Here is an 18,232-nt window from a genome sequence, read left to right as displayed (position 1 = left end):
AAATGAATTACTGCACCATTCTATAGGTACAGTAAAACATGGCTTCCCTGAGCAGTAACTGGACACAGTACATGAGGAACTGTACCACGTAACGATACACCTTCTTTTCTCTTTCCTTCTCATCTCTCTCAGTTCATTCCCATTCTTTCATCATGAATATTTCATGTAAAGTGGGAGTTCCAAAGGGGCTGATGAATAGGCAATTATATCTGTTTATCGGAAGGATCTCGGCCTGTTCAAAGACAGTAGAAAAAAGTATTGATTGCTGCTCTACTGCTCTATTTGCAGCATACATTTTAGATACCACACTGGACTCTTTGTGATTAGCTGTGGTCTTAAAGAAATATTTTCTTTGGTAGAAAATGATTTTGTAGCACGAAATACAATGGGTTAGAGGAGTCTATCTCTTGCATTATTGCTTTTTAATAATTAATTATCAACAAAACGTTGACTAGTAATATAACCTTGCTTTACCATGAATGGGTGTTAAGAGGGCTAATTAGGCTCAGTTTATTACGTTTTTAATGGTTTAAAGTGGTACAGATTGGTGCTTCTTGTGGCATTTTATAAATACAATTATTTAAAAAGTATTATTTTCTTTAAAACAAAGTCATTTGTTTTTTGGCATAGCATGTTATTGATCTTTCTGATCTCTTGTCTTTATTTATGTCTACATTTGATAGAGATTACATATTTTTGCAGGTAACTAGTAATTGTAACGGAATACATTTTTAAAGTAACCCTTTCAACCCTGCTTATGTGACACATAAAAACTTTGAAATAACACTAAAAAAAACGTGAAAATCATGCTGTTTTCTTTGACATTCACACCTTTCTTTTGTCCCCTTTCTCTTCTATCTTCCCTTGGTTCATCTCTCTTCTCCTCCCTGTGCCCCCCCCCCCCTCCTGATCTGCTGTCCTCTATTCATCCCCGGTCGCCCCCTCACAGCTAATTGGAGAGTCCACTGCCCACTCTTCATTAAAAGCTTTAACAGCCAGTCAATTAGGAACTACCTTCGTACACCCCAAACACACACATACAGGCACTCATCAACCTAAACCATGGTGTGTAACCATGGAGACTTTTGGAGATAAAAGCCCAGTGGTCATTTCAATGGACTTAGAAAATAAGTGTCCCGCTTAATTATAGAAGTGTGTGAGGAATTACAGCCTTTGAATTTAGCAGCAAGGTGAGGGGAGGGTGGTCTCTATTGACTTTCTCCTCAATTAAACCTGATTTGAGTAACTCCATGTTCACCTAATTTAACTTTCCAAATGTGTTCACATGAATCATGAAAAAAAGGTCTCCTAAATCTCTTAATTTAAGTGACTCAAAGGTTCACAGCTGTTTGTTCTGACTTCTTCCCGTCTTTTTATTAAATACATTTCGGACTTGACGGAACAGGCAGCCTGGTAGAAGTTATACCAAAGATACCAAAGGTGTAAGTCTCGTACTGCATGTCTAAAAGTTAGTAGACAGATGTCAGGATGGGTAAAATGTCCGATTTTTACGCAAGATACTGGGGTTTACAGTACATCCTGTCAAAACTGTAACTCATTTGTAATTTTAACAGGCGTTTCTAGAAAGAAGTAAGACATTAGCTGATGGTAATTTTAAGGTTTCAAATTTGTATTTTATGCCTCTACCGTGACATGTTTACATGCTTTAATGTTCAAAAAGGTCTTTATTTTTGTGTTGCACCACCCTTTTTCACCCTCTGTCTTAAACCACAGCTCTGTAGTGATTGGTCAACCACTGAGAGATGTCCCGCACCTTAGCCTATAATCTACAATGTGTTGGAGCGCTAGCCAATATAAGTGCATGTGTTTTGTATTGATGTCATTATATTACGCAAGTAAACAAAGTACAATGGAGTCGTTTCAGAGTGTGTGGGAGAGAAAGTCCCTTTTGAGGGAACTTTGGGATTTTAGCCTTTGCAGACCATTTACACGAAGCCCCTTTAACTTTAAGTATGGTTACCATTTTTCTGAATTTCAAAACTTTCTTGGTTGTGATTTGAGATAAACATGATTGCTATTGCAGAACGTTATAAAACATCTCCTAATATCAAAGTTCTGTCCCGCTCTATGGGTTCAATAGGCCCTAATATATGTATTTTTAATTCCAGGGAATGCAATGGAATGTCCAAAAAAAGGGGATTCAAGCTGGATGCAAATCCACAGATGTAGCTAGGTAGAAAAATCAATCTCAGCAGAGGAAAAAAACAAGTCATACAACAAAACATCATAGATTTGACATCTGTCTCAGCCAGGGCCGGTCTTTGCCATAGGCGACATAGGCGGTCGCCTAGGGCGCCAGATCTGGGGGGGCACTGCGCTGGTAGTTCTGGGAGGGAAAAAAACATGTTTACTGTTGGCTTCATCCTAATTTTCAGCCTGATGTTAACAACATTCATAATTAAGTCAAGCTAACACCCTTTTCACCACCCCGGTTTACACTTTTCATTTGCCCTGTACGATGGGCGCTGTAAGTGATGAAAGTGGGGGATGTTGACTTATCAGGCGCCCGCAGCTCACAGCCAAAGTGCGAGCGAGCCTCCGAGCGAGCAAGAGAGAGAGGGCGTGCATCGGTACCGCGGATTGTTGTTGGATTGAGGCTGATAACCACAGCTCAGTGAGGTACAGATGTAGCACTCCAGATAGGACTCCACCCAGCGGATTCCAACCAAAAACCCAGCGGATCCCAGTGGCTGGGGGCGTTGCCAAATTGCTAGAGGGCGTTGCCAAATTTCCCCATTGGTTCAATTACAGGATTTAACCATGAGATGGCGCTTCATTCACAATACAAAAAAGACAACTGGGTTTTGTAGAACTTAGTCTGTTTGCAATGTTTGCAGCTCTGCAGTTGTGTTTGCTGAATACTGTAGCATTTAATCACTTATTTGTTATGGTTTTCACAGGCTACTATAATGAAAAAAACATCAATATTTTTAGATCAAATAAAGTATATCTAATCTTATTATCTTAATTTTAATTCAATAATATATAGTCTTTATATATTAAATAATCATAATAATAATGTAAATGTTTATACTTCTTTATTTTTTATGCTCATACTTTTACCTTTACAATAGTTTGCTTTAATATGCAGTATATTTTTGTAATATTGGTTGTGGTGTTCACAGTACAGTAGATCGAAGTAAATCAACTCATACATTATCACATATTATACAGTATGTATTGTATTATTAAGTAATATCATACATTAACACCCATTATAGCAGATGCCACATTGAATGGATGAACACATTTATGCATCAATAATTACAACGGAGTATTTCTAAATATAAATTGTACAAATGATATGTATTTAAGGGCCCAATGTCATGCTTTCCGGTTATTACCCGTCCCCTTGTGTGTTATGAAGTTTTTTATGCATGTAAACGGTGTGTGCAGAGTCACAAACCTCAAAGTACAACCACTGGTAGCGAGTAATGGCGCGTTTCCACTACAAACGGCCTCGCTCGGCCCCGCTCGGTATGGCTGGGCCTCGTTAGGACTGGCTCACTTTATGGGCGCATTTCCATACAGTTTAGGAACTGGGGTAGTATCTATAGTAACGCAAGTGTAAGGAGGGAGCCGTGACGTGATCTTCAGAGAACCCCAGAAAACAACACAGCCGTTAGCTGTTAGCACTCAGACTCACAGCTCCTCATATATGTTCAGCAACTAGACAACAAGTTAAAACAAGTACAAACCACAGACTGCCTGTGTCATGGTGAATACAGTCGCTGCTTTATTTATGTCTTTATAGGCCGTTGTTGTAAGTGTGGAACGGTCGGAGCATATACTGCGTTTAGCTTAGCCAATCTCCATTTAGAACACACGCATTTTAAAAGGTTTTTCGCCTGCCGTCTGTCTGCAGACTTGACAAAGCATTAATTCATTGGTTTTTACTAACCGGTATCAGTATGTTGTTACTTCGGCATCATTTTGAAACGTGTATTACAATTAAATCACGGTCAATCTTGTTGTAGTGTAGCCCCCTTGCCAGCGATGCTCTCTCTAGTTTAGCATATCTCAGCCCGACTCAGCCTCGTTGTCTTCTGGCCCTAGACCCGCGATTTTATGAGGCCAGAAAAAACTGTGAATTAAGGACCCGCCGGCCGGTACAAGGCCAAGTGAAACACAACCAAGACGGGCCGCTGACGTCACAGCCCTCTTAAACCGTGCTCCGCGCTGTAGGTGGAAACGCGCCATAAAACTCTAAACACAGAAAATACCCTCCCCAAAACGCCTCGTTGGAGATACGTCATTGTCCATATGAATTCTTCCATTCGTTCCGGGTACGGCATGATGTCAAGCCGTACCCGGAACTAAATGGACCAATCCGTGGAGCCGTTACGTTACGTCCGCGGAGCCCGTTACGTTAACTAAGCCCCCGCTGATTGGTCCAAATTGACCAATCCACGGACTTCCTCACACACACATCTGTGTGCAGTTAGCAGGCATCTCAGGCTGATTCTCCTCCCTGGCTGCAGGCTGATAACAGACAATTGGGATCGCAGGCAAAATTCTCTCTGCAGACCCATTCTCACAGCGTTTATCAACCTTTTTCTTACTCAATATCAACAGCCACACTTATTGTTTTTACTTGGCTGTGAGTTTGTGTGTGCTCAGGATGAGTTTGGCTGTGTTGGCTGTGTATCGCTAACAAGGAAACAACACCCTCCACGAGGCTCAGCGCGATTCACAACGTCCCGACCAATCAGAGCACACTGTGCTCACAGGGAGGGTGGGGGCTGGAGCTATTGGAGCTACAACGAGCCGTTAAAGGCAGAGAGTGAAATTCAGTGAATACACGTAGTTTACAGAGATGCTGTATGAGAAACCAATGTGAGTTTGGAAAATTGCACAATATAAATCTATTCTAGTAGACCTCAACAATGGAATTATGATCAGTGGAAATGGCCATGACATGGGCCCTTTAATACTAATAACATAATGATTCATTTTACTTTCAGATGATAATACTTTTCACTTGGGCTATTGACAATTTTGAATGCAGGACATTTGCTTCTAACACGTCTTTTTACCTAGGTAAATAATCGGAATACGTCTTCCACCTCTGATTTTAACCTGTCACTGTTTTTAAAACTTTAATTAAATGTTTGATATTTCCAGAGACCCTTTCAGACCGGCAATGCTGCCCTGCATGTAATTCCGATAGTCCATCAGAATGTGACAAATGTCAGAAGTCTCCCATCCCCCTTGGGAGACTTTCTCCACACATTCCGATGGGCAATTAGTTTTAAACAAAGAGTCCGCAACATAGGCTACTATCTCTTGTTAACAGAGGGGGGATGGTAGAGCTTTGTCACACCGTTTCAGGGTTAATGAATAGTGGATAGGAGAATTCAAAGGATTTAGGAGAAGAGACTGCAGTGCTTTGGAGAATCCGACTGCACTTACACTATCGACGTATTTATGATGCACCAGCGGACGTCATGAATGTGCGTCTGCTGCTGTGGGGAAACTACAGTTTTCTATACAGCGGACTACATGATGTAGGCTATAATAAGAACAACAACAACCCAGCGCCGTATTCTATCTAGACACATAAATGTAAGTATGCTGTCAAATAAAGCCACGGCATCACAATTCCCGTATTGCTTTCAACCCAACAGCTTTTATGGAGAAAAGAAGTTATATAATAATTAACCAGAGGCATGTTTCTCACTATTTTATGCATAGAAACAACAGGCTACTGTGTGTGTGAGGAATCAGCTGTTTATTTCATATGAGTTTCATTGTGGCAGCGTCCATCACTGCTCTCCCTGGTTGCAATCATAGGTTGCAATACACAAAGACAGCTAACTGTAAGCTTGTTACTCAGAGGGGGTGGGGGCCATGGCTGATGGGCCATTAGGTGTGTAAACACACAGCTGATCACCTGAGAGCTGCCGTTTCGACTATTTAAAAAAAAAAAAAAACGGTCTGATTTTAACATTGCACACACAATGAACTCATGTGTGGATTGTTAAAGCACTAATAATAGAGTAAACTATTACATAGTATAATATTATAGCCCGTTTGCCCATGGTGAGATGACGAGGGCTTCATAAAAAATAAACCTCTTTTTTAGTGAATTACTGAGTTGGGCAAGTTAATAACGTTTTAATGAAGTTGACTACAGTATATTCATATTTAGTCAGTGCTTTCATGTCAATTCGGCGAACATAAACATAAATGATCGTGAAGATGATGATTAAATTAGGATTAAAATCGGTAGTGAGAGCCGTGGATTAAACCACATTTATTAGTGCTTTCATGTCAATTCGGCGAACATATGATACATTAAATGATCGTGAGGATGATGATTAAAAATCGTTTGTTTAAGCCGCTCTGCATTTCCTGAGGAAAAAACAAACCAATGGTTTTGTGTAGTACGCCAACGTGGATTAAACAACATTATTTTGTTAAATAAAAACTTGGTGATGTTTTGTAAATGATTACATGTCTCTTATTTAGCACAGAATATGATCCTATCTGTGACATATGGATCTTAACAAATATCCGCTATTATCAGATACCTGTAGATCTATCAGCTGTTTATTTCACATGAGTTCCAGTGTGGCAGCTTTTTAATCACTGCTCCCCCTGGTGGATCCATGATCCATTGCAGCTGGTTTCATTATAATTTAATTTATTTATCAAGGGGGCGTATCAAGTCCTGCGGGGGGTTTTCCTTTCAGCAGGGGCCCACCCCGTGCCGATCACGGGCCCACATGGGTAGGGGCGTCCGAAATGAGGTGCTATATCTGTAAAGGACTCTGAGTGTTTAGATAGTTCACAAGTTATCTCAGTGGGTCTCAAACGGTCAGTGGGTCTCAAACGGTTTGGTCACAATTTATGTAAACAAATATTTCCAAGGCACACCTTATAATTATTAGGACAATAAAAACAGGTTTGAAATCATTCCAATACTATAGGACAGTAAACCAAAAATATCGTTTAAAACTGGAGATATTAAAAAAAAGGCATGAATAAATAAATGTTAACTAGGTAAAATAAGATATGAATGAACAACAAAAATAAAATACGTTACATTTATTTGTTATTGGCTATGGTAGGTTGTTGGTTATGTTCACATACTTATTTAATTATTAAAATGTAAACCGATCTTTTTCATATGGGTGTTTAGAGTTGTACCCCCTAGATCTAGTCTCTAGTAATTCTGCTCAAAGTGCACCAGATTGAAGCATTTTACTTTAAAATGTTAAAACAAATCTTTCCGGGGGGGCATACCCCCGGACCCCCCTAGAGGATGTGACGTCCACCCCCCAATTAAAACATGTTCATACAATAATGAATACATTTGAAACCTTCTTTATGTATATAATATAACCAACATGTCAATACGTTGATGATACACCAAATCATAATCTCGCCTAGGGCACAAAATGTCTAGAACCGGCCCTGGTCTCAGCAGACTGGAAAACATATGGTGACTCCCTTCTCTTCTCCATCACATACTATTAATATTAGTAATAAGCTTTATATTTGTATAGCACCTATTGTAGCATTGTACAATAGAATTGTAGCCAAACTGGCTTCACAGCAGTTCAATAGACAGATTAGTATAACATGACAGGATAAAGCAATGTAGAGGAGCAGCTACATTTCAACACAAATATCCACGAAGATTAATACATGAAGACTTGTGACTCTGACTTGATTTGGACTCTACTTGGGTGACTCGGACTTGGACTCGGACTCGAACACAGGTAATGATGACTCGGACTCGGACTCGACTCGGACACTCCTTGGGTGACTCGGACACTCCTTGGGTGACTCAGACTTGGACTCGGACTCGGACTCGACTCTCCCTTGGTGACTCGGACTTGGACTCGGACTCGACTACGACTCTCCCTTGGTGACTCGGACTCGAAGAGTGGTGACTCGAGAGTGACTTGGACTCGTGAATTGGTGACTTGACTACAACACTGGTTTAAACCCCAGGTAAACGATTAGCACATTCTCAAATGTAAAAGCCTTAGCTACAGAAAAGCCTAGCATTACTTTAAAATTCCAATAAGGACATAATTTACTAACTATATGTTAAATTACGAGTTCTGTTAAGAAATTAGCACATTTGCTATGTAGCATTTCCCAAGTGTGAAGCTAGCCCTGGATGCTATCAGAGTTTTAGCTATTGTTAGCAACTTTGTTCTTTGAAATATTTTCTCGAATTCATTAGTTAGGCTACTCCTCATAATAATAAATGCCTTTTCTCTTGTAATGGTAGAAGGGTAAACAAATAGTAAAATAATGTAATATGGGCTGCGCTACATAAGCTAGCTATCTTTGTAAACAACAGTTCAAGGCTTGACAAGTAAAACAGTAACTACAGTAGGGAACAGATAATCACTGCTCGCAAGACATGGCTATTAAACTTGCAAAAATAAACATAGGGATATAATTAATCACATCCATTTTAGCCGCAAATAAGGACACACACATTCCTATCTGAATGTACACACTGACAGCCTGTGCCTGAGAAAGCACTGAACAATAACCTGCAGTTCATTTACAATGAAAAGTCTTCAGCAGAGTGTCCAACACAGTCTCACTCCCTGATAGTCCAATAGCGAAGCTTGGTCAGGGTCCTTTGGCGTGCAGTTGTGACGCACCGAGTCTCCTTCAGACGCAAAGAGCATTCAACTGATTGCAACATTTGCGTAAACTTTGCGCACTGCCACTCCAACATCCAATCACAGCGCATGGTGTAGTCCTAAATGATAGCTGAGGATTATGGGTAGTGTAGTGTCTTCTGCCATCCTAAACTCCTAAAAAATATTTGTTTCTCCGAATCGAAGGGGAAAAATACAAAGCATTGCACACAATTTAAACCAATCAATGTTGTGTAATTAACAAGGATAATCTGGTGTTTTTGAGTTGATGAGTAGTGCAGATATCACTGTAAAATCAATCGACAGTAAGGAGAATAGTTACTTCCGTGTGTACAATTCTCCGTTATCCAATGGGAATGGACGCTCACATTGCCTTTAAGGGCCGCCGACATGGACCGATGCGGTGCTTGAGCGTCAAATACCGCCGCCGATGGGAATACATTGCAATCAGTTGAAAGCTCTTTGCGTCCGTTTATGAAGCTGAAGGAGACTTGGCGCGTCACAACTGCACGCCAACGGATCCTGACCAAGCGTCGCTATTGGACTATCTGGGAGTGAGACTGTGTTGGAGTGTCAGACGCACTTAGAGGAGATATGCAGCGAAGTGTTGCACACAGCAAACACCACAGCATTGGCTGCTCAACTTAAAGGTGGTGGTGGATATTTTTAGCTCTCTTATTTACTTTCCCCCGGCTTGTTCTTTTTCTCGCTCTTTGTTTCTTCCCCCAGATGTCTCCCACTCAATGCTTTTTCCATTCGCTCAAATTTCTGTCTGTCTTACTGCAAATACTTGGCATCAAAACCAAACTTCAATGTGAATTCATATGAGTGCATGTAAGTGGAGAAGAACAATCAGGGAAGAAGAAATGATGAGTGCAGGAGGAATTCATGCATTATGGAGGAGGGTGGGCAGTAGGACAGAGGAAGAGGGAGTCATTAATCAATCGACTTGTCCTTACTCCAGACAAAGTGCAGCTCACATGAAGGTCCTCATTTGTCAGAGCTTCTTACATATACAGTAAAGAAAGTATGGGGGTAGGCATTGGCTTGATTTAGGAACATTTGATCTGATATGCCAAGGAATTAAGGCAAAGTATATCCAATAAGTGCTTACCTTGATTTTAGAATACACTTTACTTCAAAGGGATTATTTTTTTGAAGTGGGGTTTTATGAAATACTTGTTCAAAGTCAGTGTATTAACTACAATAGATGGCAGTTGAAACACCCCCAAATTTGAAGAAGAAGACAAGAGTCCTAGCACAGAAGCTAATCAATGTACTGATGTGGAGAGAGCATCAACAAAAGTTATTTAGCCACCTTGATATAATTTAACATATTTTCATTGGTTAACATTGCCATCAGAAAGTCAGTAATTTATTGTGTAAGAACAATTCCTGAGCTCTGTAAAGTGCCTTCACCTTCATATATTTATAGCATACATCTGTTAACTGCTCAAACTGCTATTTTACATGTATATACTGTAGCTTACTTGTTTCTGAATTATCTTGCGCTTGCAACATTCTCTTGCACAATTGTATTTCTATTTCTGTTTCTTCTAGCACTATTTATGTTTTTTATATTTAGCTGTTGTTCAAATTACAATAAAGCCATTGAAACTAATATTGGAATGTGAGATTCTGGTCTACAGCTGCCTCTATTGGTTTGTTTGTGTCCTTGTGTTACTTTTGTTTGTTCAGATTAATCAAAATCACTCAATAACACAAACAAACGATCCTATTTAGGCGTTGTTCTGCGAGGTAAATGTACTGTTTTTGACAATGGAGTCTGGAGGCTTCTCCATAATGTAGTCTCTATTGCTTAGATCTGATTTTACAAACATGCTGACTGCCATACACATCAGATAAATACTGCCGATGGATAAGTACCTCATAAAAACCCACTTTGAAACATCCAAAATATTCCTTTAAACCCTCCATGTCACATTCATGGGCAGAGTATAAAGATGTAATGAACTGTTAACACACTTCAACGTAGTAGTGAAGATGTATAAGGGCATTTGGAAAACCTTCTTGGCATGCCTGTAAATATAGCCTTCAGTGCAGTAAGCCATAGCAATCTGGCTTCAAGCTAAAATGAAAATAAAAACATGTTTTATCTTCTGCAAAAGTAAAGCTGACCACAGCAGCAGTTTTGGTCAATATAATAAAATGTCTCCACCTTCAACATGGAGGTTGTAAAATGACCAGTAAAGCCCAGGTTCAAATTCCCAAACCAACTAGGAGATGCTGTAATCCAGCCGTGCTTTACACTTCAGCAACAGCTACTGTCCTGCTGTTCTGAGCGCAAATAGCTGACCTCTATTCTGATACAGTTTAGCAGTTAAAACATTTCCAAGGCTGTGACTCTTGTTTTTACTGTAACTCAGAGGCTCAGACATGCTGTAAGCTCAAATGTATTGTGGGATACAACTGGACAGGTGACAGATGTTTGGATCTGAGGACTGTAAACCCTGGCAGTTTGTGCTGTCATCCCCCCATGATGAATACTTTTTTCTTCTACGCAGCACTAGATCTGAAGCACATCAAACATTTCTGCAGAACACGTGCCAATCACAGAAAGAAAACTCTTGAATGTCAAGTTTAGTATGTTTGACCTTTTTATAAAAGATGTCTGCAATATGATGCCTGAGAACAGAAGAAAAGAGGAAGAAAAGCTGGTATGATGCACACAGACAGCAATAATTAAATGTGTGCACAGTGTATGCCCCAAAAAGTATTTAAAAAAGCTTCAAAAAGAATGGAATTAACATAACCTTCAATCATTTCTTTATAATGACTAGTCGAACTATGGCTGTGCCTCATTTATCACCTGTGTACAGTTTATAATTGGATGGCATTATGTGAAAACATTCTTATCATTCAGAATACATTTTTTAGTGTCAAGCACTGTTTTGGTAAAACTCTCTGGAATACTAATATGTAATGAACCTGTTTTTCTGTCGGATGATAGAAGATTTATTTTCTTAATTTTTTAGGGAGTTTATATTCTATGCACTTTGAACGGGGCTTTGAACATTCTCTTTCAATGAGTAGCAGAATAAATAAAAAGCAGGCTCATTCAGACTCTTCATTAATTAGTATGCTCCACTGGTTTATCACAAAGCTCTCTAATAATAAAAAAGAATAACTCGGGGTGAAAGCAAAAGCATTTATTTATCCATGGTGGTATTGAGGTCACAGAAATAACTAGTCATTTTTCTTTGCATGTCTCAGAAATGGTTGTGTATAGAAATATTATGCAACACGCTGCATTTGGAAGCTTTTGAATAAATAATGAGGGATTTTATATACGGAGGAGCATGTATGTTTAGTTTGACTGTTTCAGGGTATTACACATTCCTATACAGTATTCACCAGGGGCTATTTTATTACCCAGTAGCACTTTGGTTTTCTTTTATTAGACTGCTTCGTCACTGTTAGTGGCCTCTTGCTCATATCGTGTTTGTATCTGGTGAGGGTCAAGGCCACATACGATATGAGATGCTACTCAACTAAAGAGAAAATATTTCCTCTGTTATTCTTTTTCCACGGACAGGTTTATCAATAATTAAGCAGAAAAAGCTTAAAGCTATAAAACAGCCAACTCTGATCTGTGTGTTGTTATGTAACTGAGATAAAGATGCGTAATCCCCGCTTATAAAAATATGGTTTTAAAACAACCACGCACTTCTGTTACAGCTCTGTTTTTTTTAAAGAAATACATCAACATTAGGTAACAAAAACAACAAACAAATGTTAATCTACAACCAGGGACCATTAAGCTTAGCTTAGTTTAGCTAAGCACAAAACCTGAAAATCGCTGGCAAAAAGTCATGTTGTGGTTGTACGGTGGATTATATATAGTCTATTTTAAGTCTTCAAGGAGTTACTACGCCTGGCCAAGACATAGTTTCTACATATTTTGTACAGATTTTAAATAAATGCCAATCAACGGATATCAGATGATTTTTCTTTTTCTGTTTCCAGTGATTAGGCTTTAGCTAACAAGCGGGTCCTTTAGCTTCCTATTTAGCATACAAACGTGAGAGCGGTATTGTTGTCAAACTATGTGCAAAAAATGGAACCACATCCAAAATTAATTAGAAGAATGATATTTTCCATCAACAGCTAATATGAATTGATGGAGTACAATCTCCTTGAGTATTTAAATTGTATACTACTTTGTATTTTTACTCCACTACAATTCAGAGGTAAATCGTGTTCTTCTACTCCACTACATTTATTTAAAACCTTTAGTTACTTTACATATTTGGATTAATAATGTGAAATATAATCAACACTTAAATCAGACTTTAGTTCCACCTGGAGTAAATTCACAAGCTACTCTGCAGTATACAAAGCCATTAAAACTAGCTGCACCTTTAACAGCTTTGATAACACTTCAATGATCAATAATTATAAAACACATCATATATATTATTCTGGAATGGACAAATCTGCATAATAAGTACTTTTACTTGGTAAGTATTTTGTACTTTTACTTGAATAACATTCTGAATGCAGGACTTTACTTGTAACAGGTATTCCTACACTCTGGTACTTCTACTTTGTCTCAAGTACAAGATCTGAGTACTTCTCCTACCTCTGGTCTTAATCGCTGGTCTTACTGGTATACACTGTTTTAGACATATAGTAACACAACATATTTTTCCCACTGAAATTCAGTAACATTTATCTTTTTTATGTTTATGCGTTCCTTTCTATTTCTACCAATGTGAGCAGGGTGGTACCAAAGCTTAGCCGGATAAAAAAAAACAATTTTGTCATAGCATGTGCGTAGCATTTCAGCATATATATTCTTTAAAGATAAAGGATAAAGGGTAAACTGTTTTTTGGCAACCTGCTGTCATCGAGGCTGTTTGAGAATAAAAAGCCATCCCAGAAGATCAATCGGAGCTCCACTGATCACTCCCTAAATCAATAATGGCTTTGACAACAGTTTCATTGTTCACTCTATAGCACTTTGTCACCAGACACCTTTTCCATTTCTAAATAGACCGTGTAGATATTTCAGATTTAGGTTTAAATTATGCTGTTGGTGTTTCAGTGCAATAATACATTGTTAACTAAACCCCACAGCCCTTTTATTTAAATATATCATTACAACATTTCAATAAATTATTACAACATTACATTTACGGCTTAATTGTTAATGTAACGCTGCGGCTCGGCTGCTTACAGGAACCTGCAAGCATGAGCACATTATACCAATTCTAGCTTCCCTCCACTGGCTTCCCTCCACCGGCTTCCTGTCCATTTTAGAGTTCATTTTAAGATTCTATGGTTTGTTTTTAAATCGCTTAATGGGCTGGCCCCTCAGTACATCTCCGACCTCCTACAGGTGTACACCCCCTCAAGGGCTTTGAGGTCGGCTGATCAGCTGTGACTGGTAGTCCCTAAAACAAAGAGAAAGACCAGGGGAGACCGAGCCTTCTCAGCGGTAGCCCCCAGACTCTGGAACAACCTGCCCCCCCATGTCAAATTGTCCCCCCAAAGACCCACCTCTTTTCCCTCGCTTTCGAGTCAGTCTGAGCTCTACCTATTTGTATGCTTTCTTGTCTGTCCATAGCCTTTATGTGTGCCTTGTATTTATTCTTATGTGTGCCTTTTATCTATTCTTGTAATATTATATTTTGTTATAATGATACTGTATGTTCGTTGTGAAGCACTTTGGCAAACCCTGTTTTTAAAAAATGTGCTATAGAAATAAAGTGGATTGGATTGGATGTATACGATTTTGTAGAAAGTATGCTGAATAACTTTACAACAAAATGATTGAATGAGTGTTTTTTTCCAGTGCAATTAAAGAAAGAACAATATAGGGCAAAGGTGAAAGCATCTATACTAATGATTTTGTATGGCTAATATACTATATTTCATGAATGCTTAAACAATACAGCTCCTTTCTCAAAGCATACTGTGACTCCATTGGTGTGTACATGGTCATTCTGATATGTATTATTTGAGAGTAGTTGACAAAATGTACTATTTATTTTAAGTATTGCAAGGAACACTATTGACAGTAATAGTCAACCAATTGTAAATTGATTCTTTCTCAAGCTAGAGTGATTTCTACTTACAGAGCAATTAAGTTCAATTGACATCATTACAAGTTGATTGAATGGTGCAAAGGATTTAGTGAATGTTGTTTCTTGCATTGAAAAATATCTATGAACACCTCTACAAACTCATTTACCGTGATTATTTAATAGTATGCCTCTTTATACTTCTACTCCTCTACATTTTGTAAGCCAACATTTTACTTTGTACTCTTCTAGATTAATCTGACAGTTTAAGTGCCTTTAAAGATTTAGATTATTAGCTAATATAAAATGTAAATCAACTTGGAAATAAACATATTGTCATATAAGTATGGGTAAATATACCCAGTAGCAGCATATCAAGTAGTTCAAATGATCTCATAATCATAATCCAGTATTTCAATATCTATGAATCTGAAATAAGTCATTATGGTGTAGTGTACTTTAACTTTAGTAAGATGTTGGCACCTATATGGAAATATGTAGACCAGATCATGTCATTTATCATGTTAACCACAGCTTGTCCGTGTTTTTCAGAGTGATTTTGAGTTGTCTGAACACCTTTAACTGTCACTTGTGAATAACAACATCTGAGGAGTGAACGTTTAGATCTCCCCACGCCTTGACTCAACTGTGTTTGAATGTTTTTGTTTGAATCTTCTTAAGTTAAGTTTGTGTTGCAATAAAGGGAAGCCATATCTCGACAAGTTTTGAAGTGTCATTTCTACAGCAAGCAATTTGTTGGAGTGGGCGCTAAGTGTCGAGGCGAGCGTGCGTTGCAGTGTTAACCACCAGCTGGTGGAGGAAGAGAGAGAGAGGGAGAAGTTTACAGAGCGAGAAGCAAAGAATAATGAGTGTCCAGCACTTGCTCAAAGGGAATTACCAGCTTCAATCAATTTGTGTCTGTTTTAGGAACTGTACCACACACACACTCCATAAACAACAGCACTACATAGCAGATTGAAGTCTTAAGTGCTGACTGGCCTCATCTACACTTACAAGTTTTACTTTAACACTTTACGATACAGACAACTCTCTACCTTCCCTTCCTTTGCTTAATTTCTTTTTATATCTCGTCCCCTCACCTTAGAAATGTTCCTTTACTACCCCCTCCTCATCTCTATTACTCTCTTAACCCTGTTCCCTCCACCAGTTTATCCGTGCTGCCCTTTATGCTGTAGGAGAGCTGCATTAAACCTGTGCAGGTGGCTGATTGAGGTGGAAAGTAGGGATAGGTGTGTGTGTGTGTGTGTGTGTGTGTGTGTGTGTGTGTGGTGTGTGTGTGTGTGTGTGTGTGTGTGTGTGTGTGTGTGTGTGTGTGTGTGTGTGTGTGTGTGTGTGTGTGTGTGTGTGTGTGTGGTGTGTGTGTGTGTGTGTGTGTTGTGTGTGTGGTGTGTGTGTGTGTGGGTGTGTGTGTGTGTGTGTGGTGTGTGTGTGTGTGTGTGTGTGTGTGTGTGTGTGTGTGTATATATGTATATATATGTATATGCGGGTCTCCCTTGAAAAAGAGATCTATGATCTCAATGGGACCAATCTGGTTAAATAAAGGTTTGAAATGAAATGAAATATGTGTGTGTGTGTGTGTGTGTGTGTCACCTGAAGCAGTGTTGACGGTCCTGACAGCCTCCCTGGCAGTGACTCTGTTGTTCGGGGGATAGTCAGGGACGGTGTTTTCGTTGCGCCTCTCTGACATCCGTGGGCTCACCTTGGCAGGTTGATGACTTCAAAAACAGACAGAGGTGGAAAAAAATATTTATTAAAATGATAAGACGGAAGGGTGAAGGAAAAAGTAATATTGAAATAATTACGAAGTTCAGTAGGATCCACAGGGGATGAAAGATATGAAAATGGGAGTGGAAAAAGATGAAATGTTGTTTTTCTTTCCTATGATTGTGAAGAAAATCAGAGGCTGATTGTTTTTGTGTGTGTGTTTGCGCCTCTGTGTGCCAGTCTGTGAGTGTTTGTGGAAGCGACAGACGTTTTAATCAGAAACTATTTGTGCTTGAAACGCTGCCTGGTTTTCACTTTGACTGCTGACTATCTGAGTTTTACGGATAATGCCATGATACATGTGTACAGTCATCAACATACACACAGTGCAACTCTCATTGGCTCACCCTGATTGGCTGTGCTGCTCATCAATAGCATCCACAGCACTCTCCACAGAGCTCAGGAGAGACTGAATCTGATTGGCTGATTCCTTCAGCAGGAAACGGGTCACAAACTGCTCCACGTTGGTTCCTCTCTCATATACCTGGGTAAACAAAAGAGAAAAAAATGTATGATTATGTATGTCATTTGTATACCTCATTTGAAACTAAAAGTGAGTCATTCTGCCAACCGTTAAACAGCCAAGTCACCATAACAAGTTTGGTTTATATAAAAGAAATGCACCATATCCTCTTTCTTCACTATTTTCCTGCACAAATCTCTCTGAGTTCCTTCTTTGCCTCCATTTTATGGTTCAAGGGCTTGTCAAGGTAAACAGGGATTGTTCCTTCTCCCTTCTTTCGCTCAATCTTTTCTTCTGCCTCCTCCTTATTCACTGTAGGAGTTTGGCCTTCATTTAAAAAAAAAAAAAAAAAAAAAAATGTAATACGTTTTAGTCCGAGCTTAAAGTCTGGCCTTTAGAGAATTGATTGGTTTGACTGTACCAGCAGGATTAACAAAAGGCCAGACTCAGTCGTCCACCTTCCCTTTAGCATTATGACAATAGAAGCCTGTAAATCAATGACATCTTAAGGCGTGAGGCTCAATCACTACTCCAAGCAACACTGATTCGCATAGACAGCTTACACAACGATAGACAAGATGCGTATCGATCTATGGGTTAACAATCATTTTCATAGTCCTGTTGAATTGTTCCAAACGCTACAATGAAACCTTGAGGGAAAATCTATATGTTGCCATGGCATTTTCCAAACAACACATTTATTTTTGGTCAGGAAACCTGTTATTCAAAAATTGCTTCAAAATACACACTTTTTGCCACAAACAAAAGCTAAAGGCTAATTATTCTGCCAAATGAGGTCATTGAACATCCCTAGTGCATTGTTTAAATGTTGTACGACTATGATAAAGGAATGACCAATCTAACTCTCCCTGTGATTGGCTTTCCCTGATATTTCCAGCCTAACCCTAACCAACCCAACCAACAAAGACAACAATTACTAGCCAATCAGAGAGTATAGTGGGTCATACCTTTGTTATGATATTATAGTGTCATTCTGCGTAATTATTAGCCGTGTGCTTCTTAGTTTATTGCATGGATTGTGTGTATTTTCAGAACAATGGACATCTCTTGTATGAAAAACGGGCTGTCATAGCAATGGGACATTTAACATACTATTGGGGATTTGGAATAATGTCCCGTCAGAAAAACGGGCAGTTCCCATCTATTCAGGACTTGTTAATATGTGCAGATGGAAGTTTTTTAACCGTAGCAAGACTTTTCAAATTGAAAAATGAAAAAAGAGATGACATCCTGGCAACAACTTCAAAGCGTTTCAGAGCTGC

At 39.0% G+C, this 18,232-nt stretch overlaps 1 protein-coding gene across 1 annotated transcript in view; it reads right to left on the bottom strand.

The window, feature by feature from the left end:
* The window catches only part of necab2 (N-terminal EF-hand calcium binding protein 2), a 141,160-nt gene that overhangs the window by 57,757 nt on the left and 65,171 nt on the right, over positions 1–18,232 (bottom strand). Inside the window, exons 6-7 of the mRNA XM_034142112.1 lie at positions 16,834–16,970; positions 16,313–16,437 (exon numbers count right to left, since the gene is read on the bottom strand). Of these exons, the coding sequence (XP_033998003.1) occupies positions 16,313–16,437; positions 16,834–16,970 (262 nt within the window). The remainder of the gene's footprint in view (positions 1–16,312; positions 16,438–16,833; positions 16,971–18,232) is intronic.

Source organism: Trematomus bernacchii, unplaced genomic scaffold, assembly GCF_902827165.1.
Source record: "Trematomus bernacchii unplaced genomic scaffold, fTreBer1.1, whole genome shotgun sequence".
Classification (NCBI taxonomy): Eukaryota; Metazoa; Chordata; class Actinopteri; order Perciformes; family Nototheniidae; genus Trematomus; species Trematomus bernacchii.
This window is presented reverse-complemented; position numbering and strand designations above follow the sequence as displayed.